At 45.3% G+C, this 25,574-nt stretch overlaps 1 protein-coding gene across 3 annotated transcripts in view; it reads right to left on the bottom strand.

Annotated features, from left to right (window-relative positions):
- The window catches only part of CAMSAP2 (calmodulin regulated spectrin associated protein family member 2), a 260,298-nt gene extending 237,298 nt beyond the window's left edge, over positions 1-23,000 (bottom strand). For all 3 annotated transcript variants that reach the window (XM_030205237.1, XM_030205239.1, XM_030205238.1), the window contains exon 1: positions 22,410-23,000. In XM_030205237.1, coding sequence (XP_030061097.1) covers positions 22,410-22,560 — 151 coding nt within the window. In that variant the 5' untranslated portion in view covers positions 22,561-23,000. The remainder of the gene's footprint in view (positions 1-22,409) is intronic.
- Between the last annotated feature and the right edge of the window lie 2,574 nt (positions 23,001-25,574).

Here is a 25,574-nt window from a genome sequence, read left to right as displayed (position 1 = left end):
AATGAGGGTGGGAATGATGGACAGTAAACTATAAGGAACAACGCTGGATCTTTCAACTACAATCACTTCACCCCTTGGGACTGAATTCCGAAATTGACTGGTGGTCCCTTGATCTGATTGGCTGAAACTTCATGGTCCAATCAGGATATGCGGTTTGACGATCAGCTGCAAGCTATTTAAAAACTAAAGCCCGCGCTTATTTTTTTCTTATGCAGGAGCATTGCGTGACATGTATCTGTGAGTGCTGCTTTATTGATGAATAATATGTGAAGGGCTATTATATGCAATACAGAGTTGTAATATTTGATGTTTACTTCATCTTTTCTCCAGTGAACCTCTTCCCTGAAGAAGAAATTGAAACCTGGCCACGTTGGCAGAGGTTCTCCTCTGGTGAAAATTTGCTGCCAGTTAAGTGATGCAATATGCATATATTATAACTTTACATATGGTTTTTGAGGATGAAGGTTAAATATACAGAAAGCATTAAAAAAAACCAAGATAAAATTAGTGGATAATTGACAATTTGCACCACACCATTATTATAAAGGAACAAGGTTCTCGAATGGTGTGTGCTCTAAGATATTCTGATGATCCCCTTCAAAAACACTTTTACATACTTAAATTGATGTTGGAAAGTAGCTCTGTTATGATAAATATTGATCGTGGTTCTGTAACCATTTAAGAAGTGCATTCTATGATTAAGCTTTAGAAAAGTGTCTGGGACATTAGGATTGAATATATTTAGTAAAGCAGCTTTCCTATCTCTCTATATAAAACGCACCTCCAACGTTCTAATGAAGCCTCCACAAGTCCCAACGTTCTAAATCCATGGTGGTGTAGATCAAAATTCGCCCATGAGTGTTTGCCCCGCCTTCGCATCAAATGTGATGACGTCGAGGGCGGAGCAATGGCACTCAACCAATCGCATCGCTACGCCCTCGACGTCATCACGTTTGACGCGAGGGTGGGGCAGACATCGATCTACACCACTACACAAACGTTGGAACTTTCGGAGGCTTCAAAAGAACGCTGGAGGTGCATTTTAAATAGAGAGAAGAGATGAGGAAAACCGATAGGTGGCTGAAGGGGGGACAGGGGAGAGAGCACAATCACTGGATGGATGCAGAGGAAGAATATGGGGGGGCAGGGGCACAGCACAATCGCTGGGTGGCTGCAAAGGGGGCAGGAGAGACAGCAGAATCACTGGGGGGGGGGACAGGGGACAGACCAGAATCGCAGGGTGGCTGAAGGGGGGGGCAAGGGAAATAGTAGAATCGATGGGTGGCTGTGGGGGGGCAGGGAAGAGAACAGATTCACTGGGTGACTGGGGGGGGCAGGAGAGAAAGAAGAAATGCTGGGTGACTGCAGGGGGGGCAGGGGGACACAGCAGAATCGCACACACTCTCTGCCTCACACACACACACACAATCTGTCTCTCAGACACACTCTCTGTCACACACACACTCGCACAGTGCTGCAAACCACGCAGAGGGGGGAAAAGCAGGGAGACCTGAAACCACAGGACGGGGAGGAAGGGGGAGGGGGTCCTCAGACCTCAGAGGGGGGAGGAGGTCCAGAGACCACAGAGGGAGAGGGAGGTATCTCTGTCACACACACTCTCTCTCTGTCACACACACTCTCTCACAGTGTCTTTCTCTCTCTCACACAGTCTCTCACACTATGTCTCACACTGAATCACATTCACTCTCTATGTGTCACTCAGTCGGTCTCACACACACTCTCGGTCTCACACACTCGCTCATATACACTCTCTTGGACTCACAGAGAGTCTGTGTACTGCACACATACTCTCACACACTCTCTCTCACACACAGTGTATCTATGTGCAACACTCTCTCACAGTCACTGTGTCTCACATACACACTCCCACACACTCTCTGCCTCACACACACACACTCGCACATTCTCTCTCTCTCTCTCACTCACACATTCTCACACACATTCTCTCAAGCAAACACTCCCAGGAAAACCTTGCTAGCGCCCATTTCAATTGTCTCAGAAACGGGCCTTATTTACTAGTTTTTCATATAATATCTGAGCCTCATGTCCTTTTCTTTCAGTTTTTATTTTGGACTGTAATGAGTTCAGATCTGAGAAAAGGAAGTTCGTGACCTAATCCCAGAGTGCTAAATTGTCATTTTTGTACTTCCCCTCTTTGTCTGTCCTCTACCTGAGTCCACCTGATCCAGCTTCTCCTTGCTTGCTCCAGTCCGCCTGATCCAGCTCCTCCCTGCTTGCTCCAGTCCTCCTAATCCAGCTTGCTCCAGTCCGCCTGATCCAGCTTGTTTCAGCCCGCCTGATCCAGCTTGTTCCAGTCTGCCTGATCCAGCTTCTCCCTGCTTGCTCCAGTCCACCTGATCCAGTCCACCTGATCCAGCTTCTCCCTGCTTGCTCCAGCCCGCCTGATCCAACTTGTTCCAGTCCGCCTGATCCATCTTTTTCTAGTCCGCCAGCTCCAATCCTACTGCTCTGCTCTCTTCTGCTCCAAACCACTCCAGCTTGTTCCAGTCCTGTTGCTGTGCTCTCCACCGCACTCACCTGTTCCTGCCTGCTAGCCAATCGACCTGCCTGCTACCCAATCACCTGTTCCTGCCTGCTAGCCATTCAACCTGCCTACTAGCCAATCACCTGTTCCTGCCTGCCCCCGTAAACACCTCAGTTACTACTATGGCCCCCATTCACATTCTATTCCTTGCCCTGTCCCTCCCTAATCTTTTGCCCCTCCCACCGCCGTATACCACACGAACTCACTGCCCATCCATGTCCTCTCCCGTCCTGCTCACTATTGCAATACCCTACCCACCCCTCTCCCCCACCATCTCATCATCACTATTGTCCTCCTCCTCCTTCCTAGCTCTCAACCTTCAACTCCTCCTTCCTGCCATGAACCCTTCCCCATTCCTCCTAAGCGCTTCCTGTCTTCGTCGCCCTACCTCCCCTCCCCTTTTCCACACTCTCTTGCTCCTTCTCCTGCTATCCGAGGGCGACATCAATCCCAACCCAGGTCCCCCACACATGTCCTCGTCTCATCTATGCAAACGTTTCCGTGATTTCTCCAATCTCATCTCCATTCCCCTCCTCCCTCCCCCTTCTCATGTGCCCTGTGGAATTCCCGCTCGGTCTGCAACAAACTTTCCTTCACCCACGATCTCTTCATCTCCCATTCCCTTCAACTGCTTGCCCTAACCGAAACCTGGCTCACCCCTGAAGGGCCTCAGTTGCGGCCCTTTGCCACGGAGGCTATCTATTCTCCCATTCACCCTGCCCAGTTGGCCGCGGTGGCGGCGTCGGACTACTACTTTCGCCCTCCTGCAGTTTTCAACCCCTCCTCCTACCACAGTCTCACTGCTTCTCATCCTTTGAAGTCCACTCCATCCGTCTATTCTACCCGCTGCCACTCAGAGTTGCAGTCATTTACCGCCCCCCCCCCCCGATAAGTCCCTCCCTTCCTTCCTTACCGACTTCGATGCCTGGCTCTCCGTTTTTCTTGAGCCCTCATCCCCATCCCTCATTCTTGGTGACACACTGACAACCCATCCGACTCATACACTTCTCAGTTCCTCGCTCTGACCTCCTCCTTCAACCTCCAACTGAGCTCCACCACCCCTACTCACCAATCTGGCCACTGTCTTGATCTCGTCCTCTCTTCTACCTGCTCACCCTCAAATTTCTGCACATCAGCTCTTCCTCTCTCTGACCATCACCTGATCACATTCACACTTCATCACCCTCCCCCTCAGTCCTGCCCAACACTAACCACTACTTCCAGGAATCTCCAGGCTATTGAACCCCCCACCTTATCTTCTAGTATCTCTGATCTCCTCCATTCCATCATGTCCTCCGAGTCTGTCGACAAGGCTGTCTCCACTTACAATGCCACTCTCTCCTCTGCCCTAGACACCCTTGCACCGTCCATCTCCAATCCCACAAGGCGTACTAATCCCCAACCCTGGCTGACCCCTTGCACCCGTTACCTTTGCTCCTGCACCCAATCGGCTGAACGCCTCTGGAGGAAATCTCGCACCCATATTGATTTCATTCACTACAAATTCATGCTATCCTCCTTCCAGTCCTCCCTATTCCTCGCCAAACAGGACTATTACACCCAATTGACTAATTCTCTCAGCTCTAACCCTCGTCGTCTCTTCACCACCCTCAACTCCCTCCTCAAAGTGCCCTCCGACCCCACCCCACCCTCACTCTCTCCTCAATCATTGGCTGACTACTTCCGTGACAAGGTCCAGAAGATCAACCTCGAATTCACCACCAAACCTTCTCCTCCTCTTCATCCTATAACCCACTCCCTCAACCAACACACCCAGACCTCCTTCTCCTCTTTTCCTGATATCACTGAAGAGGAAACCGCCCATCTTCTCTCCTCCTCGAAATGCACCACCTGTTCCTCAGACCCCATCCCCACCAACTTACTTAACACCATCTCTCCTACTATCCACCCCCCCCCCCAATCTGTCATATCCTCAACCTCTCTCTCTCCACTGTAACTGTCCCGGACAGCTTCAAACATGCTGTAGTCACATCACTCCTCAAAAAACCGTCACTTGACCCTACCTGTCCCTCCAACTACAGCCCCATTTCCCTCCTACTCTTCCTCTTCAAGATACTTGAACGGTGCGTTCACAGCCGTTGCCTTGATTTCTCTCCTCTCATGCCATCCTTGATCCGCTTCAATCCGGCTTTTGCCCCCTACACTCGACTGAAACGGCACTATCTAAAGTCTGCAATGACCTGTTCCTCACCAAATCCAAAGGTCACTACTCCATCCTCATCCTCCTCGACCTATCCGTCGCTTTTGACACTGTCAATCACAACTTACTTCTTGACACACTGTCCTCTTTCGGGTCCAGGGCTCTGTCCTCTTCTGGTTCTCCTCTTATCTCTCCCATCGTACCTTCAGAGTACACTCTCATGGTTCGTCCTCCACCCCTATCCCGCTCTCTGTTGGAGTTCCTCAGGGATCTGTCCTTGGACCCCTTCTTTTTTCAACCTACACCTCTTCCCTGGGCTCCCTGATCTCATCTCATGGTTTCCACTATCATCTTTACGCCGACGACACCCAGCTTTATCTCTCCACTTCAGACATCACTGCGGAAACCCAGGCCAAAGTATTGGCCTGCTTATCCGACATTGCTGCCTGGATGTCCAACCGCCACCTGAAACTGAACATGGCCAAGACCGAACTTATTGTCTTCCCACCCAAACCCACTTCTCCTCCCCCTCCACTCTATCTCAGTTGATAACACCCTCATCATCCCTGTCTCATCTGCCCGCAACCTCGGTGTCATCTTCTACTCCTCCCTCTCCTTCTCTGCACATATCCAGCAGATAGCCAAGACCTGTCACTTCTTCCTCTATAACATTAGCAAAATTTGCCCTTTCCTCTTTGAGCACACCACCCGAACTCTCATCCACTCTCTCATTACCTCTCACCTTGACTACTGCAACCTACTCCTCACTGGCCTCCCACTTAGCCATCTAGCCCCCCTTCAGTCCGTTCAGAACTCTGCTGCTCGTCGTATCTTCTGCCTCGACCGATATACTCAAATCACCCCTCTCCTCAAGTCACTTCACTGGCTTCCCATCAGGTACCACATACTTCAAGCTTCTCCTACTCACCTACAGATTCACTCGATCTGTAGCCCCTCCTTACCTCTCTACCCTCATCTCCCCTTACGTTCCTACCCGTAACCTCCGCTCTCAAGACAAATCCCTCCTTTCAGTACCCTTCTCCACCACCGCCAACTCCAGGCTCCGCCCTTTCTGCCTCGCCTCACCCCATGCTTGGAACAAACTCCCTGAGCCCATACGCCAGCCCCCCTCCCTGCCCATCTTCAAATCATTGCTCAAAGCCCACCTCTTCAATGTCGCCTTCGGCACCTAACCACTACACCTCTACTCAGGAAAGCTAGACTACCCCAACTTGACATTTCGTTTTTTAGATTGTAAGCTCCTTTGAGCAGGGACCGTCCTTCTTTGTTAATTTGTACAGCACTGCGTAACCCTAGTAGCGCTCTAGAAATGTTAAGTAGTAGTAGTAGTAAGGGAAAAACTATAAACACACTCCACAAGGATAATAAGCAGAAAAAGAGAAGTAATGCTAAAGTGGCACTCTTTAAAAAAATCCTAAAAAGGGGGGAAGGGAGGACATGGAAGCATCAGATATCAGACAAGGCCAGTCACTGGGTCTCTTATAGTGCACAGCTATTTCAAATCCCAAACCTACTATGTGTAATCAGTCCCTTGCAACCATCGTCCAAGAACCTGTGAATCTGACAAAAAAAATATTTAAAACCTTTATTTCCATGTATCACAAAAATTTCTCAATCTAAAATGTAACAGCAAATAACTCAAAATGATATGTAGAAAAAAACAACTACTTAGCTACACAAGCAGAAACAGCACTGGCTTGAAATTTGGACTCCCGACGCCCACTTCAAAATTCTAGTGTTTCGGTCAACAGACCTGCTTCTTGAATCTCTGGAAAAGTCGCCAATTTCAAACAGCCTGCGGCAAACCTCGCTGAAAAAATATTTTCTGTTTTTACTTGTCTACTCCTTTAGATCCCCATACTCATGTTCTACAAACTTTCTGCTGAAAAGGTTTGCTTCTTGCTTCTGATACCTTGAATATCAGAATCTCTCAGTCATTCTCCATCTCTTCTCTTGGATACATATACTTAGATTGAGTGTCATAAAACTGTTGGTGCAGATCCTGCACCATTTTGGTAACCCTGTTTCAGAGATAAAACCTCCAGAATTGGATGTAATAATGCAGGTGAAGTCTCACCAATGACTTGTGCAGAAGTATTATCACCTCTCTTTATACATTTTGTTTTGTTTTTATTTAAATATGCCTTGCCCTGTGTTCCTAGCATTCTCTGGCTCTAGCCTCTGCCTTACAAAAGTAGAGGATGGCCAACAGACACTCCAACGCAGAAAAAAATACTTAAAAGATGCTTTATTCACCACTTGGACAAAAGGACCCTACATGTTTGTTTACTCTAGTACAGGGGTTTTCAACCCAGTCCTTGGGGCATACCCAGCCAGGATATATTCTGAAAACCCCAACTAGCTGGGTGTCTCCAGAGGACTGGGTTGAAAACCTCTGCTCTAGTATCTCAACAACCCCTAGTACCCGATCATTCCTCAAGCTCTATTAGATCTCTCCTCATTCTATCTACTCCCTCAAGGATGTCCACTCTGTTGCAGATCCAATGGTAGGTGGGGGATAGCTCTCCAAATGTTCAAGTACAAGTGCTGAATTTTACTGACAAGGGGGATTTTTTTTCATACCAGACCCTGTTGAATGGAACAAACTACCACCTCTCCTCAGGAAACAGGAGAAAGCATTTAAAAAACTGTTGAAGCAACAGTTATTTGAGCATGTAGCCTAGTGCTCCTGGGAACAGTGACTGACTGCTCTCTGTGGTGATAGAATGATGATTGAATTTGTGGCTGTTAATTAATGACCTGGATGGCAATTATAGTTGTTTACAACGTAATGTTGATTGATTTATATCCCTGGGTAAGGGCAGAATATAAATTTTAATAAATGAAAAAGGAATTGGCCCATCCCCCCCCACCATTATCAATATGTCTATTCGATTGTAAGCTCTTTGAGCAGGGACTGTCTTTCTTCTATGTTTGAGCAGCGCTGCGTACGCCTTGTAGCGCTATAGAAATGCTAAATAGTAGTAGTAGTAATGGCCTCCCCATGCTTTGTTTCCATAGAGTGAATTCCATTTACCACAACCCTCTGTGGTTTACCCCAACATTTTTTTTTTTTCGAAGAGTACAAAGTAGGAGGAACGTGTGAGGTCTGGAACTCTGCTAGAACACAGTCTTGTTTCACAGTAAACTACAGAAATTAATCCCGGACATTTGTATGACACTAATACTGAGAATTAATACAATCTCAATAAATGGGGACATTATAATAGAACACTTACAAATCTTTAAGACGAGTTCCACATAGCTGAATTATTTCTTAGTCAACAAGGACGGTTGATCTTTAAAACATATGGAGTGGAGGAGTGGCCTAGTGGTTAGAGTGGTGGGCTTTGGTCCTGGGGAACTGGGTTCAATTCCTACTGCAGGCATAGGTGGCTCCTTGTGACTCTGGGCAAGTCACTTTGCCCAGGTACAAATAAAGTACCTAAGCCGCATTGAGCCTGCCATGAGTGGGAAAGCGCGGGGTACAAATAAAATAAAATAAAAATCATTCCACAGTACACCACATGCTGAAGCCAATGTGAAAAAAAGTGTATAGGAAGAAATACACAAAACGTCTGTGTATTCTTTTCAACTCTTTCACCCATTTCTCACCAGCTGGACCAATACAAAACATGCCCCTAGGGCCGGTCTTAGGCATGGGCTACAGGGGCGGTCGCACAGGGTTCCGCGCTCCTAGGGGCCCCACGTCTCTGACAAATCTGTCCTCCTTTCTCAGAACACCTCCCTGCTCCGTACCGTAATGTCCATCCACATTTCAGTAGAGAGCATCAGGCACCGGCAGCATTTTCATATCTTGTCAGCTGCCGCACCCAGAGCCTCCTTACTGCTGCGTCCTGCCCCTTTTTATCCCACTTCCTGCTTCCGCAAGGGGGGGGGATGCAGCAGCGAGGTGGATCTGGGCTTGGCAGCTGACGGGATATGAAAATTGCTGCCGCTGTCTGACGCTCTCTACTGAAATGTGGTGGATGCACATCAAGGAGCAGGGTGAGATGGAGTTCCGAGAGCTCTAAACCTCCTTCTAAACTCTGATAAATTATGGCTTATGGTGGCAGGTGCGGGATGGGGGGCACAGGCCCCACTGAACTGGTCTGCATGGGGCCTTGCAATTGCTAAGACTGGCCCTGCATGCCCCAGTTCCAATGTGAAAAAAAAGCGTACAGGAAGAAATACACAAAAAGTCTGTGTATTCTTTTCACCCATTTTTCACCAGCTGGACCAGAACAAAACATGTCCCAGTTTCCCTATTCCATTGTTCTAAACCAGAAAGGTGGAAGGGCAAGAGGAAAGTTCAACATAAAAGTGATCTTTCTCCCTTTGAGTTTTTCAATGCTAGGTCCTGAAAGCACAACTGCCTTGATTAGCAGAATAATTTTCATGGACTAGTCGAAAGGCTGGAAAACCAAAGGAATATTTCTATTCTAGGCTTCCAGTGTGGACATTTTAGTAGTGTAAGTCAACAATTACTAACACCGCTCCTCAGTGTCTGTAGAATATAGTATACGTCATTTAATTGAACAATTACTAACATTGCTCCTCTGTGTCTGCAGAAAACAAACTACTATTTAAGAAGAAAGCTCTTCTCTCTCTCTAAGGATAATCAGTTCTTCTACAAACACACAGTAACTACATCAAAACCACATCTTTCTCAGGCTGGCTTTACCAGATTCATTTCTGAAGGAAGATTATAAGTTCTCTCTCTTTTGCCGACACAGCTGCCGCTGTCTGGGTCAAAGCTCCAAACATTTGGTAGCCGGCAGAATTGTTGTGCTGCCAGCTAAAATACGCATTAAAAAAGTCTTATTTAAGATGTACAGCATAGCACTGACTGTTTAAAATATTGTGCGTAATAACTAATTAAAAACTGTACAGAAAACATCTAATAGTTTAATACTGCAAAGTGTCTCACATTTTAAACTACCACAAATTAAAAAATGAATTTGTACCTGTGTCATCCAAGAGGATTTTTTTTATTAAAATCATTGCAATCTTTCCTTTCATCTATTCACCTTGGTTTTAACTTTCCTTATGTATCATTTCCTGCTTCCATCTCTCCCTCCTCTTGCCTACACTTCTCTTCTCGCTACTAACATAGTAAATGATGGCAGATAAAGACCTGAACGGTCCATCCAGTCTGCCCAACAAGATAAACTCATTTTACATGGTATGTGATACTTTATATGTATATACCTGAGTTTGATTTATCCCTGCCTTTCTCAGGGCACAGACCATAAAAGCCATCTCTCTCTCTCTCTGCTCTCCAGAACAGCTTTATTTCTCATCTTTCATTTTTGTCTCACTCTTCTGTCAGCCCTCTCAATCTCTGCTCCCCTTCTCACCCCCCCCCCTGTTTAACTTTCCCACCCCTCCACAGTGCTCCCATCAAGTCCTCCACTTCTCCCTCCCTCTGACACTAAACCACATCTAAGATATCATCAGGTCTCTGATCCTCAAACTTTAATCTCCATCTTTCTCCTTCAGCCTTCTCCACCTTCCCACTTACTGCCTCCCACAGCTGCAATCTTTCCCCCATCATGCAAGAACACAATGTGCAGAGGCAGCAGGTGTGAATGGAGCAGCAGCTTAATAGTTAGAGCAGTGGTCTTCGCTAATTTTAAAGTTGGGGCTGCTATGGGTCAAGAAGGGCTGAATAAGAGCCAACATGTATATTCCTATATAGGGCCATGCCAGCAACCAATGCATGTAGACATCCAACTCTTCCAGAACACCTACCTTAGCTCACAAATGCAGAACATAGATAGCTCCTCTTCAAATACAGAACTGACCATAAACTAAAACTATTAATGCAGACAAACAAAACCAATGAAGAGCAATTTGGAAACATGCCCTGTGCAGTACACCTCCACGTATACCCAGCACACTCACCACGTTATGGCTAAAAAAGAGAGGTCAATGGATGGGGAGCAATTTTGGCACCGCCTCCCTTGTGCCCTGTGTGGCTACAGCAGCTGCACATAGCTAGCTAAGGACTGTCCTAAGATGCTAAACTCTGCATGCACTGCATCACCAGAAAAATATTTTTTTTAAATACATTTCTTTCTGTATAGTGCAAATGCAACAAATAATAATAATAATAATTACAAAGACATCAGATATAAATACTCAAAACTGACATCTTTCATTTACTAAACTTACTAAACTGAAAATAAAATAACATTTTCTACCTTTGCTGTCTGATGATTTTATTTTTCTCATCATCTTGTTCCCAGTCTCTGCTTGGACTTTCTTCTGTCTTTGCTCTTAATTCTGTTCCCAGGGCCTCCTGTCCATTTGCTATTTCTTTTTCTCTCCTTTATGCTTAATATTCCTGCCTTATCCATCTTTGGCACTGATCTGTTTTACACACTGCTTTCTTCCATTTTTCTTCCTCCTCAAATTTATCTACTTTTCCATCTCTTCCCTTCTCTTGTCCTCTATCCATGTACACCATCTACTCCCTCTCTCTTCTCTTCCATCCAGCATCACCCCTCTGTTAACTGTATCCTTCATTTCCAGCATTACCCCATGTCCCTGTCCCTATGCTCTTTCCTTCTCCAGCATTTCTTTGCTCTTTCTTTCCTTCCCTGTGTCCAGCTTCTCCCATATTTCCTTCTTACTATACTATACCCCCACTGTGGGCCAACAAAGTTCACTGTGGCCCTCCCTTTCCGAGTCCAATCACTCTTCCCCTCTCTTCTGTTCACTCTAATCCAGTCTCTCTCTCTTTCCCTGCCCTCCATTCCTATCCCTTTTGAGGGTCTGGTATTTCTCCCCACTTCCCCTACCCACAATCTTCCATCGCTCACGCTGTTCCACCATGACTCCGGTGTCTCTGCCTCTCTCCTGCTGGTCTCTCCCCACTCTCCTTCTCCTGTACCCTTCAGCAGGTCGGCTCTCTCCCTGCCTACCTCCCTCTCACGCACCCAACGGTCTTACTGAGTTGGCTGTATTCTTGGAAGCGATTCAGCCAGGCTTCTTGAGGCCTGGGCCTTCCCTGTGCACATCCCTCCTACGTGGCAACAGGAAGTTGCAGCACAGAGAAGGCCCCAGGGTGGCTGGAAGAAACCTGGCTGAATCGCTGCCAGGAAGACAGCCAGCTCTGTAAGACTATTGAGTGCATGAGAGGGAGATAGGCAAGGAGAGAGCCACACCCACTGAAGTGCAGAGGGAAAGGAAGTTGGGGAAAGACCAGACTGCACCAGGCAGAAGGGGGGGGGGGGAGAAATACAAAACATGATGAGCAGGGCAGTGTTCCTTGATGAAAAGCCTGCAGCCATCTAACAGCAAAAAATTAATTAATTTTAAAATAAAAAAGCAGGAAACTGCACAGGCCACCCCAAAGATCCCCAAGGGCCATTCCATTGTCCCACAGGTCTTGCATTGAAGAACACTAAATTAAAGGGTTCAAATCTTGCCTCTTCCACTGCTCCCACCTTTTTAATTTTTTTTTTTATACACACATGGGCAAGCCACTTCACCTTCAAATACTTCAAGTACAACTAGACTGCATCAATTTGTGCAAGGAAATAACACATGTATATGAATATTTATTTTCTCATTTATTATCCAGATGCAACCTAATGCCTGACTTTGAAAAAAGGCAAGTAATAAATTGAAAATCAAAATCCACTATCCCCACAAGGCAGAACTGACAAAGAGATGGTATATGCACATTGACGTCTAGTTTCAACAGCCCCCACAATAGAGGAATAGCCTAATGGTTAGGGCAGCAGGCTGAAAACCAGGGAAAAGGCTAGTTTAAATCCCACTGTGGTGATCTTGGGTAAGTCACTTAACCCTCCACAGCCTTCGTTAAAAAAAAAAAAAAAAAAAAAAAACTATAAACCTTCCATGGACAGGAAAAAACTACTGTACTTGAATGTTAACACACCTTGAGCTACAACTGAAAAAGGCAGGAGCTTAATCCCTTCTTCCATACACTGTTGACTTGGTTGTACTGCCTAAAGCTATGCCAGCTGGAGGGTCTTGGTCACCACTGCCCTGGCTCTATGCTGCATTTAAAACATGATAAGAGGACTTTCCACAAACAATTAACAGAAAAAGATCAGATGTAGCATTTAATAATGAAGTAAAGATCCTTTTTTTGTTTGCATTATAAATAAAAAATAAAATTGAAATAAAGAGGACATTGTCCACATAGCACCCAGATGTACAAGCCCAGGAAGGCCTCAGACACTAACAAAAAGTAACAAGCATTTGAATTCCGAGAGGCCCTTTTTACCCCTGCCCAAAAGTTGTTAAAAATGTGCATTTTGCCTGCTCAGATCAATTAAAAATAATTAAATCCAAAGTTTGAAAAAAGCTGCCAAGGAGCACCATACATTACAGCAACCTTAAATATGCTGCTTTAAAGTAGGCTTTGAAGGCTGCAGATCAGGGCTTTAAGCTGACAGTTGCAGAAACCTCTAATGTTTCTTTGGTTACATGTAATTTACTTCTTGCATACACAGCTAATTTAGAAGATACTGCCCCTTATAATAACTTAGGCTATTTTTAACTTTACGACAAATCAATATCAGCATATGAAATGCTGAAGTAGTGAAGCCGCCCTACAACTCTCTTCCTGTATTTCTAGAAACTTCTATGTCCCTAGTTCTACCAAGAAATTGAACATGGAGAGTAGTATGGATATTTTGGTTCATCTAGGCTCAATCTTAGAGAACTGTTGGAAACCAATAATACAGCCACTCTGATAGTTGCATTTCTAACAGCTTCCAACAGGGACTAGAAATGTTTTTTTTACAGATCAAAATGTGAACTTCCCCCGCCCTTGACACACAGGTATTGAGAAAAGAATTTGTCTTTGTGTTCACTTGTGGTTTCTCTAGATTCATCTTATTTTCTTACATTTTCTTAAATTTTGTTGCAAAAGTTAATTTGTCCCAGAACACTTTAGGGGATTTCTTCAGAGAAGGTCTAATGTGGGGATTTTGCAACCATCCTGGCTGGTATGGTCATCAGATGGGCAAGCAGTGGTTCACAATGGTATGATAAGTACTTGTTTTTCGCTATTTTTCTCCATTTTTTGGGCTGGGGGGGGGTAAATTTTCCTTCTTCTGTACTAAACAGTCATTTCCTTTTGCTCGAAATCTGTTTCTTTTCTTTTTTTAGTTATTTTCTTAAATACTGCCTGTAAGCTCAAAAGCTTGGCCAGTCAGGTTTTCAGGATACCCAAAATGATTATGAATGAGAGATATCTGCATGCAATGATGGAAGTGCATGTTAATACATCTCATGCATATTCATTGTTGATATCCTGAAAACCCAACTGGCCAAGTGGTCCCTGGGGACTGAGTTGAAGACCACTGGTCAAGAGGGAAACCCCCTGACAAGATGGCCATTTCAACCTGACCCCTCCCCCCCAACAAGGTAGCCAATCCAGTGACCCCTGAACCCAAACACCAACATTTTAAAGTCCTTCATGTCTAGCAGCACCCTCCTCCCTCCCCCACCTCATTTGTAACTTGGAGAAGCAGGAGCGATGCCCACATGCTCCTACCTCACACGGCCATCTTGGAAAATAGCAGTATCTGACCCTACCCAGTGCATCCTGGGACACACCAAGTGGGGTCAGTCTGCCATGCAAGGGACTTTTTCCCTTATATGGTAGTCTGAGCACTGACAGGGGGAGGGATGTTTTGCAATGAGCTGCAGATTACTGCCACGTTTTTATGTAACAGTAATTTGCACACTCATTTTATTACAGTGTAGTCACTGCACATTTTCTCGTTAATTTCACAGTAGAGGTTACACACCGAGCCATACGATTGCAGCTCTACATCATGGCTTTCTGATTCAGCCCCCGAGTTTGTACCCAAGGAAATAGAGGGTAAAGTGACTTGCCCAAGATCACGAAGAACTGAAGTGGGATTTAACTTTTGAAAACTGTGATTTAAAAAAAAAAGGATACTTGGTTTCATTTCACAGATAGATTTGGAGATCAGACAGTTATCAATTAGAAAAGCCAATATAGCTTTTAGGACACTAGGAAGATCTTACCCTTGAATCCACAACCGGTTACAATAAATGCTGCTGCACTCTACACCAATTGTAACAAACTGGTGGATTCCATAGTAAGGACGTAAGAATAGCCACACTGGGTCAGACCAATGGTTCATCTAGCCCAGTATCCAGTTTCCAACAGTCGCCAATCCAGGTCACAAGTACCTGACAGAAACCCCAATAGCAGCAACATTCCATGCTACCAATCCCAGGGCAAGCAGTAGCTTCCCCATGTCAAGAGCCTTTTCTGCTTGTGTCATCACTGCTGCTGCCACCTCCTTAACCCCAGTCAAGGCTGAAGCAACCCATCCCCTACTAAGCCCCCAATCAGCTCCAGAAATACATCTACTTTCTCTTACTCCCTGCATAGAACAATTCACTTGCTCCAGGTGCGTCAATTTTGAAATCCTGCCCAAAGTCACTGGTCAAAGTCTGCTAATAATTTCCAACATCACCTTGATTGCCTTCTCCTGCAGCCCTGGTCCACAGTGAAAGCAAAAGCCCAATTCAGGAATAGAACCACGTCCTCTACCAGTGCACAGCAGGCTGACCCCAGCTGCTTGCAGTCTCTATCTTTTTCTTCCACAATCAGGAGTCTTCTTTTAAAACTCCAGATATTATACAAGCACTGCTGCTTCAAGATATGCACAACATTACTGAAAGTGGACTTAAAAGGACTCATGCCTGAAAACACATCAGAGCCTGAAGATGTTTCAATGAACACCACAAAATGTAAGAGCGATCTACAGTATAAGGCGGCCTTTTACTGATGCCCTTACTTCATCATCTTCCCTCACAGGCACCAGCTTGTCATGCGGATTCTGTCTTGCCTTAATTAATTTTGCACTGACCTGGCACCAAATGCCTCACATCAGCTTTTGGTGTTTTCTATTTTTACAAGATATGTAATCCTCCTACTTTAGAAAGAATCATTAATGTAATCAAGTTAATCATTTGCAGGGTATTAACCGTACCCCCACCCCCCTACTCCCATAGTTTACAGATTGTCAGACTCACTCAAAAAGCCAGGGACAAGTCTTCAGCTCATACCTCAGACCCTAGACTTGATCTGAGTTAAAAAAAAAAAAAAAAAAAAGACATTTGGGCGGGAGAGGGGAGGGCAAAATATGTTACCACACACACTTTCAAGTATCTCAAGCATGCTCAATTACCTGTTTTATTTGTCTGCATTTCTGCAGTGCACTACACCAGTCAACAAATGCTACATAAGTACCTTCCCTGAAGAGCTTAGAAAATATGGCATACCTGAGGCAATGGGAAATTATGAGGTCCAGGCACCAACCCACATTTCAAATTGTGGACATTTGCTATTAACATGCGATATTTCTCCTGTGATAACGGCCCAGCTGCATAATGTGCAAACCAGGTTCACATGTATCTTTTTTGTGGTACATTTCATGCAAAATCATGGGCAATATTATAAAGGAACACAATTTCATCTCTGGGAGAAACTACCTTATATGGTGTGAAGCCCCGCACAGCGCATCCCAGGATGCATTGGGCAGGGCTGGGCACCACCTCTCTTCTCCAATGAAGATAGGGAGGTGGGGAAGGGCCACTAGACACCAGGTCGAGGGGGGAGGAATTGACTCACGCCCCACTGGGCCACCTGGGAACCATTTGAGGGGATACTAGGGGGGGTTAGTGGGGCTGGAGACCCACTGGATCTCCAGCCCCCCTGAACCTGTGTTGGGGGAGGGCAGGTTGGGGCTCCTGCTCCTGCGGGGGGAGGGGGGAGTGCTGCATTGGGGGGAATGGGGGGCCTGCTAGCATGCAAATGCATGCTGGACAGGGCTCACTATTTTTTCCCAATGGTCTGCAAACCCTAATGCCAGCTCTAAGCTGGGCTAGAGTTTGCCAAGGACAGAGCACCATGTTTGACGCACTGCTCGCTAACCATTGGGAAGGAATACATTTAGCATGCATTTGCATGTCAGTTTTGCTAAGAGCCCTGTTTTGCATGCTAGTTGCGTTCAGAGCCCACGAGCTTGTTGTTTCACGTGCTTAGGGGCTCTGATCATGAGGCGGTAGCAAACACAGGCACTAGTATGGTGCTATCAGCCTCTAGCACCTGCGTTTGCTTCTGATCATCTGGGCATGAATGCATGAACTTCTGACTAATTAAGGAAAATCAATGGGGTAATCAGAAGTTCAACTGCAGTAAAGCAGTGGGGCTAAACCAGCACTGGATAAATCTGTATGGATGACCCAGAGTGAACTGGCAACTCTAGACTTCTGGTTCTCAGTCCATTTGTCTAAGCACAGACAGAGACGGTCTTAGGCAGGGGAAACAGGGGCAGTCGCACAGGGCCTTGCGCTCCTAGCGGCCCTGCATCTCCGACACATCTGTCCTCCTGTCTTGAAACACCTCCCTGATCCGTACCTTAATGTGCATCTACATTTCAGTAGAGAGCATCAGGCAGCGCCAGTGATTTTCACATCCTGTCAGCAGCTAAGCCAAGAGCCTCCTCACTTCTGTGTCCTGCCCCCTTTTGATGTCACTTCCTGCTTCCACAACAGCAGGATGCAGCGATGAGGAGGCTCTAGGCTCGGCAGCTGACAGGATATGAAACTCACTGCCGCTGTCTGCCACTCTCTACTGAAATGTGATGGATGTATAGCAATGTAAGGGCTGAGGTGGGGTTCCAAGAGCTCTAAACCTTTTAAACTGATAAATTATGGCTTCTGGTGGCAGGTGCAGGTGAGGGAGATCTAGGTGGAAGAACAGAAAAACCCACGGAGCCTAAAAGTACAAGTGAAGAAGTGGGAAGTGGACCAGTAACTCCAAACACGCTTTGTTTTTCACTGCGCCGGTACACTGTGTGGGTTAAAGACCAACATATACGGAGATCATTTTTTCCATCCTTAGATCATCAAAGACTCCTGAGGCAGGCCTGTGGCCGAAATATAGTACTGTGTCGAGCTACAATAACATTTATTCATCTTATACCATCATTACATCAGCTTCCTGGAGTTACTGGTCCACTTCCCACTTCGGCAGGTGCAGGTGGGCAAGGGGGGGGGGGCAGGCACAGGGCCCACTGAACTGGTCTACATAGGGCCCCACAATTGCTAAGACCGGCCCTGAACACAGAGCCACGGTCTCTCTTAGGATCCACCTGACCCTCAGATCCCCCTGAGCCAGGCATTACCAGATTAGAATGCATAATAAGTGAGAGGCAGCACTGTACCTACAAACAGAGGGAGCAAAGACCATGGCGGTGGAACATTTGGGAAAATATCTATAGAAAAGCACAAGGATAGTGAACAGCCAACACTTACATAAGTCCTGACAAAAGATGCGTCAAACAATACAGTGCTAAAGCAGTGGAACTACCTTCATTATACTTCTTAATCCTCTCTGACAACCCAGGGGAGCATGTAAGAGAAACCAAAAAGAACACCACACATCTGTAGCCGATTTCAAATCACAGAGAAGCAGTTGCTTTGAAGAAGTTTCCAGAGCCAGCACTATATACCACATGGAGCCCCATGCTTGCTCTTACTTAGGCTGCCAGTGGTAATAAGCCATACATTGGGATCACATCAGTTTTGTCAGGGTCACTGAAGGTCACTTACTCACCCATCCTCATCTGGCACAGGTTCAAGTGTCTCAAACTGGGTTTATATGATATGCTACTACTTTTGAAACCTGCCCAGGAAACTGTGTAGTCTGTCGGGTTTTCAGGACATCCAGAATAAATATACACGAGCTATATTTGCATATGTACCAGATCCCAATGTATGCAGCCATTTCCCTCATATGTATTTCTTGTGGATTTCATGAAACCCTGACTAGCTGCAGGGTCCTGAGGACAGGTTTGGGAAACTCCAGTATGTAGCACTTGTGAAAGACCAATCTGTATATACCACTGAAGCTTGACTTACTCTATTTCTTCTTTCATTGTACATTACAATATCCAATCAAAAGGTACAGAAAATTAGATATAACACAATTTTAGATTTATCCACTGGAGTGGCAATTAACTTTTTTGCAGCTTACTGGCTGGCTCCAGCACTATCAGTTTGGAAGATGAAAAGTTCCAAGCTGTGTTCCCTGAAGATGAACAGATACTTTGGGAGAGCAGGAACCTTCCCCTACTCTAAGTGGTGAAGACAATTTGAATAGTAGATCCTGAAAGAATGGGACCAAGATATCCTGAATTTACAAGGGCGTTATTTAACCATATTTTAAATTGCTTTTCAAATCAGTGGCGTAGTTACGGGTGGGCCTAGGTTCACCCAATCTTGGCTCAGGCCCACACAGCTGCAGCGCCACACTGCTCTCCCCCCCCCCCCCCCCCCACACTCCTTCGCAGCATTCTGGCATCTGCACTCCGGTCTCTGAACCAATTCCCTCCCCGGTGTCGGTACAGATGTCCTCGGAGCCTGCAGCGATTCATTCTTGCTGCTTGCGCCGGCCCTACAGGCTTCCATCTGCCACATTCTGCCAGCCAGGAAACAGGCAACGATGTCAGTAAGGGTGTGACATGGCAGACATAAGCCTGCGGGGCCAGCGCAAGCAGTGAGAATGAATCGCTGCAGGCTCCGAGGACGCTTGTACCGACATTGCGGAGGGATGGAGTTCAGAGAAAGGAGCACAAATGCCGGGACGCCGTAGAGGAGCGGGAGATGTGGAGTAGGTGAAAAAAGAAAGCTTAAAAAATATCTCTGGGAAGATATTTGTAGTGTGTAGTTGGGGGTGAGGGGGCACGTGGAAGGGCCCATCCAAAATACCCAGTGTGGCTACGCCTCTGCTTCAAATAAAGCACCAGAAATGCAGTTATACAGAGGACACAGCAAAATCCTTCTCTGTGCTAGAGGCAAGTTCATTTGTGGATCACAATGGTTACGACTCAAAGAAGGAACCAAACTGGACATTCTGGAGTCAAGTACAACTGAGACTTACCAGATGCAACTGTCAGACTGCACTCCAAAACCAGAAGCCTGACAACAAAAATATCCAATTCAAGATCCAAAAATTGACACTCTCCACTTAACACCTCTCTCAGCCAAAGTATCCAAATGTAAGAGTCTGGTTAACCCAGCTGAGAGCATCTTAAAAACAAAATGAAGCAAACACAAGCATACATTATTTGGTAGCTTCAGAACTAGCAACACAAGTTCTAGGGTCAACCTTTTGCTAGAATTTAATCTGTTGGCAGAAAACACAGGACAATGATTTAATCCATAAGCGCCGACTCTGTGGGTGCTGTGGGTGCTTGAGCACCCCCAATATTGAGAAAATTCTTTGTATGTGTCCAGGGAGGGGTTATTTCTACTGGGCTTAGCACCCCCAATAATTATGAAAAGTTGGCTCTTATGATTTAATCAGTCTATTTTGCCTAACAAGCAACTGAGATTATGCGTAATGCAAACTACAAAACTGAGCAATAGTTAAAAATAAGTTTTTAAAAAAGTTGCTCCAGCCAAGCCTGGGGAATAAAAGCTGCAGTAAGTAAGGCATCATTTCTGAAAACCTCAAAGGAAACTATTACCAGAACATTCAGCTGCAGCAGCAGTTTCCTGTCTCTTTAGGTTTGCACTGATTTTACGTCTGCAAAGCCTAGCGAAAAGGGGGGGGAAACTCTAAAGAAATGAACACGTTTCATTAAAAAATGCATTTATCAATACCCTTGAAGATAAAGTTGTCAAAGCTGAAGTTGCTACAAAACTATCGACTCATTCAATTATACAGCCACTGATGAACAGTTGAAAAGAACGAGGGAGAAAGCTACAAGACCAGAAGCAAAACTGCTGAACAACACAAACCACGCTCACCGTTTTTCAGGGATGAGAAGAAACCAGACGAGATTATATCACCCACCCCCATAAATTAGAGGCCGAGTGAAAAACGCAAATATCCAAATTGTACATACCACAAAACTGAAACATGAAGCGTGTCACTAAATTAACTGGCAGAGAATCACAGTATTACCTATGTATGCTTGAGACAGATATAGAGGGCATTGGTAAGATCAGAGTTGAGAGGATGGAAGGAAAAAAATATGAGGGCCTGGATGTTGGTTTCAATAGGAAAACCTACATTCATCTACCCAAAATATAAGAGAATCCAAAAGAGAACTGACTTGAATCAGGAATGATATACCGCTGGTGCACAGATGTCAACATCTCAAAACGAATGGGCATGCCAAACATAATATAAATTCCCTCTCCTGGACACAATGTAGGAGGCATGCTCAGCACCCACAGAGCTGGCTTCTATGCACAGGTACTCAAGTTTGTGCAGCAGACAACTATTAAGACATAGCCCTAGAGTAGAGTAGTACAGGCAAACTGGGGAAGTTAATATAGCAGATGCTGGTAGATAAGGACTTTTAACTATTGGCATGCTTACGCTGGATAAAGCATATCCCAAGGTGCAATTAACTTGTATTATGTCAACATTAAGAAATCTTAATTGATATGTCAAGGAACTGTGCAGCTGAAATTCCAATAAGACTGAAGTTTCTGAAAGCTAGAGATGGTTAAAATACCTACAGATATTCAGATACACTCAATAGTGAGGAACAATGTGAAAAACAACAGAGACTACACAATTTCTTATGAAATCAAACATTTCCCAGTGTGGGAGCAATATAGTTTAACTTCATTTTGAGGCTGATGCACACCTAATTCATGAATTCATTTTCATTCTACATCAATTAAAACTTTTATATGCCACTATTTGATTTATAGATTCCCACTTCAAATGTGGGGTTTTTTTTTTAATTTGGATTCAATCATATTTTTCATTGGAATTACAACTTATGAGGCCCAATGATTAATGTCATCAGGTTTCTCCTCATCTCGAGAGCAGTGGTAGGGTACCAAAATTATCTTGCTCTCCACTTTTGCTCTGGTCTTGCAATTATATCCCCAGGCTGTTGTTTTTTTTTCTTGTTTGACGTATCTGACATGTAGCTCCCATCAACATCATGCATAACTGGCAGCCCTCTTCCACAGTCATCAGGGGGCAGGGATGAAATCTAGCATAAATACAGCTTATTCCTCAAACTTCTACTTAACGACAGCTCATCATTACATTATACCCAGTGTTTATTTTGGATCTGTACTTCTACAATGCTTAAAATTTTTTCCATCATCTTGTTTAGTAACAGAATAGAAATAACAATAAATGTAATCACTTAGTTAACAGCTGCATCTAGGAGGCACTCCATAAGACCAATAACCAACAAAAGATGGAAAAATGATGGCGATCCGTCATTATATCACTGAAAAGTCCCCCGGCCGCCAGCAGAAGGGTCACTTCTAGGGACTGCGGGAAGCCTGGTTAGGTTTCTTCCTCGCTTCGCCTCCCTGAACCCGATTTTGATCTCACCGGAAATCTCCAGGCTAAAGAGAGAGCTTTCCCAGCCCTTCATTCCTCAATGCTAGCAACTCCCGAGCTTGCAGGAGGCAGGCTGGGGGCGGCGGGTCTCCCATTGCAATCAGACAGCTAAAGGAGGACAACGCTCGAGCCAACGGTGGGAAATGTGCCCAAGAAGGAACAGAAGGAGGCGGGGTGTTTCCCTCTCCGAAATGCACCAGAACTGCCTCGTAAATCTCCCGGTAGCCGAGCAAGGAGCCACCTACCTGTGCCGAAGGCTTTGGCCAGCAGCCAGGCCAGATTACAGGCGATCTTAGCTCGAGCAAAATCATAATGGTCAAAAGGTTTGATGGCTGGAACAATGAAGGTCCTCCTCGCTTCCTTGCTGTCTGCGACATCGCCCATCTTTACAGCCATTTACATGATTTTCTACACAAGCTCGAATTTTTTTTTTTTTATAAATAACACTAATTTGTAGTAGAAAAAAAAATAAAAAAAAATGATCACTAAGTACAGATCCTATGGTGACGGTAGGCAGGCTGGTAGGGTCACCGCCACTGCAGCGCTGACCGCTCTCCTCTCCCCGGGTCTTTTGTTCCGGTTCATCCGGCCGGGCCCCGGCGCTCGGCTCCCGCTCCCCGTCTTTCCCAGCCGGAGAGCTGTCAGAACGCCCCGAGCCCTCGGCGCCCACCCCGGCCGCGATCCTATCCTGTGTCCATGAGCGACGGGGAGGAGACTCCTCCCTCTCTATCTCGCTCACTCTCTAGCCCTCGTGCCCGGGTCTCTTGGCCGCTCCCCCCTCCCCACCTCCTCCGGGATCTCCCGTCTCCCGGCGCCGCTGCGGTTTTCCTGCCGCAGATCGGAAAGAGCCGCTGAGCTCTGCGCATGCGCGCTCTTCGCCACCCGCCCCCTCCCTCCGGCTCCCCCGCTGACACTCACACATTATACGCTCACACGCGCTTCACTATGCAGTCTATAAACATGTATCCACAGAGTGCACGCGCGCACATAATGAGGTTTCTTTCTTATCGTGTGTTCTGATCTTTTTATTCTTATTGTACGTGGCCTTTTAAATATAATTTTCATTGTGAAATTCATTGATGTTTTCTGATACTTTTTAAAAATGATTTCATGAGCTGTATTGTTATATAATGGCATTAGGCGTGAGATAAATGCACTAAGGACATTAAAATTTAATAAACACAACAAAATACTATATTACTACTACTTATCATTTCTAAAGCGCTACTAGACGTACGCAGCGCTGTACACTTGAACATGAAGAGACAGTCCCTGCTCGACAGAGCTTACAATCTAATTAGGACAGACAAACAGGACAAATAAGATATAAGGCCAAAGGGTAGCAAGATTCCGTCCAGAACCCTAAAGTGCAGCAAGATTCCGGAATCACAAAGACTACTAAGTATTAATCCGCAAACGAACCTTTTCCGGAGGTGCGAAGGCGGTAGAACGAGAGGACATGAAATGAGATTGAAGGGGGGCAGACTCAAGAAAAATGTCAGGAAGTATTTTTTCACGGAGAGAGTAGTGGATGCTTGGAATGCCCTCCCGCGGGAGATGGTGGAAATGAAAACGGTAACAGAATTCAAACTCGCGTGGGATAAACATAAAGGAATCCTGTTCAGAAGGAATGGATCCTAAGGAGCTTAGCCGAGATTGGGTGGCAGAGCCGGTGGCGGGAGGCAGGGATAGTATTGGGCAGACTTATACGGTCTGTGCCAGAGCCAGTGGTGGGAGGCGAGGCTGGTGGTTGGGAGGCGGGGATAGTGCTGGGCAGACTTATACGGTCTGTGCCCTGAAAAGGGCAGGTACAAATCAAGGTAAGGTATACACAAAAAGTAGCACATATGAGTTTATCTTGTAGGGCAGACTGGATGGACCATGCAGGTCTTTTTCTGCCGTCATTTACTATGTTACTATGTTACTATCACAAAGACTACTATTACTACTACTTATCATTTCTATAGCGCTACTAGACGTACGCAGCACTGTACACTTGAACATAAAGAGACAGTCTCTGCTGAACAGAGCTTACAATCTAATTAGGACAGACAAACAGGACAAATAAGGGATATGGACAAATGGTAGCAAGATTCCGTGCAGAACCCCAAAGAGCAGCAAGATTCCGGAATCACAAAGACTACTACTACTTATCATTTCTATAGTGCTATTAGACGTACGCAGCGCTGTACACTTGAACATGAAGAGACAGTTCCTGCTCGACAGAGCTTACAATCTAATTAGGACAGACAGACAGAACAAACATGAGATAAGGGGATGTACTTTTAGGTTCATGTACAGCGGTCCCAGTTATGTTACAATAACAACAGCATTATCATATCCAACTCTTCTCTGTCTTCTGAATAAAATCTCCAGCATATTCAATATCTCAGTTTGTTTAATCAAAGGATTCAGTGGACTCCAAACCAACAGCAAAACCAAGTGAGCCTTCTGCTCTGTAAAAGCCTTATATAGTATGTAACAAATCACTTTTAGAATGAAATACAAACTCTTATAACCTCTCTTTTATAAAGATCATATACAGTTGCTTAGGAAGAGGCAATTAAATTGTGAGTATATATAGACACAAGCATATGGTGTATATCCACACTGACGGAGTTGCACACAAACACAGAAGCATACAGACATTACATCTGCTATGTTAAAGGCAATTCTATAAATGGACACCCTTTAGGTTGGTAAATATACAGAATACTAGCTTTTATGCATGTGAATGTACACTTACCTGCAGAAGTACCAGAAGGGCACTTAAATGCTCTTCTGTAAGGGTGCTCGTAAATTCAATGGGGACATAGAAAGCAGGTGAAAGCTTGGCTCTTCACCCAAGCCTTTAATGGAAGAAGTAACTAATTTGATAATCACACACACACACACACACACACACACACACACACACACACACACACAAGGAATGACACCAACTGCACATACTATAAGCAAGACATGTTTATCCATTCCTATAATAGCTAATTTTCAACCACCTTTCTGACCTCATTTGCAACTTTCTTTAAATTAGTCCCCTTATTTCCTAACTCCTGTTACTGTATCTTATCGATCAATATTTGCTTACACTCTATGCTTCCTGAAAGGCGTGCCAATACTGGCTTAAGCTAGTACTCTATAATGTAATCTGGGCGCCCAGATGCCAATATAGAATAGGCTAAACAGCAAAAAAATACCAGGTGCCTTCACAAGTAGGGCAAACCCTTTAATTGTGAATCATATATCATTGACCTGACACGGGCCATGTTTTGACGCAAAGCGTCTGCATCAGGAGTCGTTTGATTGTAATTATCTAAGATGAAGAGAACAGCTGAAAGCTGAATTCACATCAAATGTGACTAAAATCCGTGCAAAATGCAAGAACAAAAATGCCTACTTGCTCCGCA

Source organism: Microcaecilia unicolor, chromosome 6, assembly GCF_901765095.1.
Source record: "Microcaecilia unicolor chromosome 6, aMicUni1.1, whole genome shotgun sequence".
NCBI lineage: Eukaryota > Metazoa > Chordata > Amphibia > Gymnophiona > Siphonopidae > Microcaecilia > Microcaecilia unicolor.
This window is presented reverse-complemented; position numbering and strand designations above follow the sequence as displayed.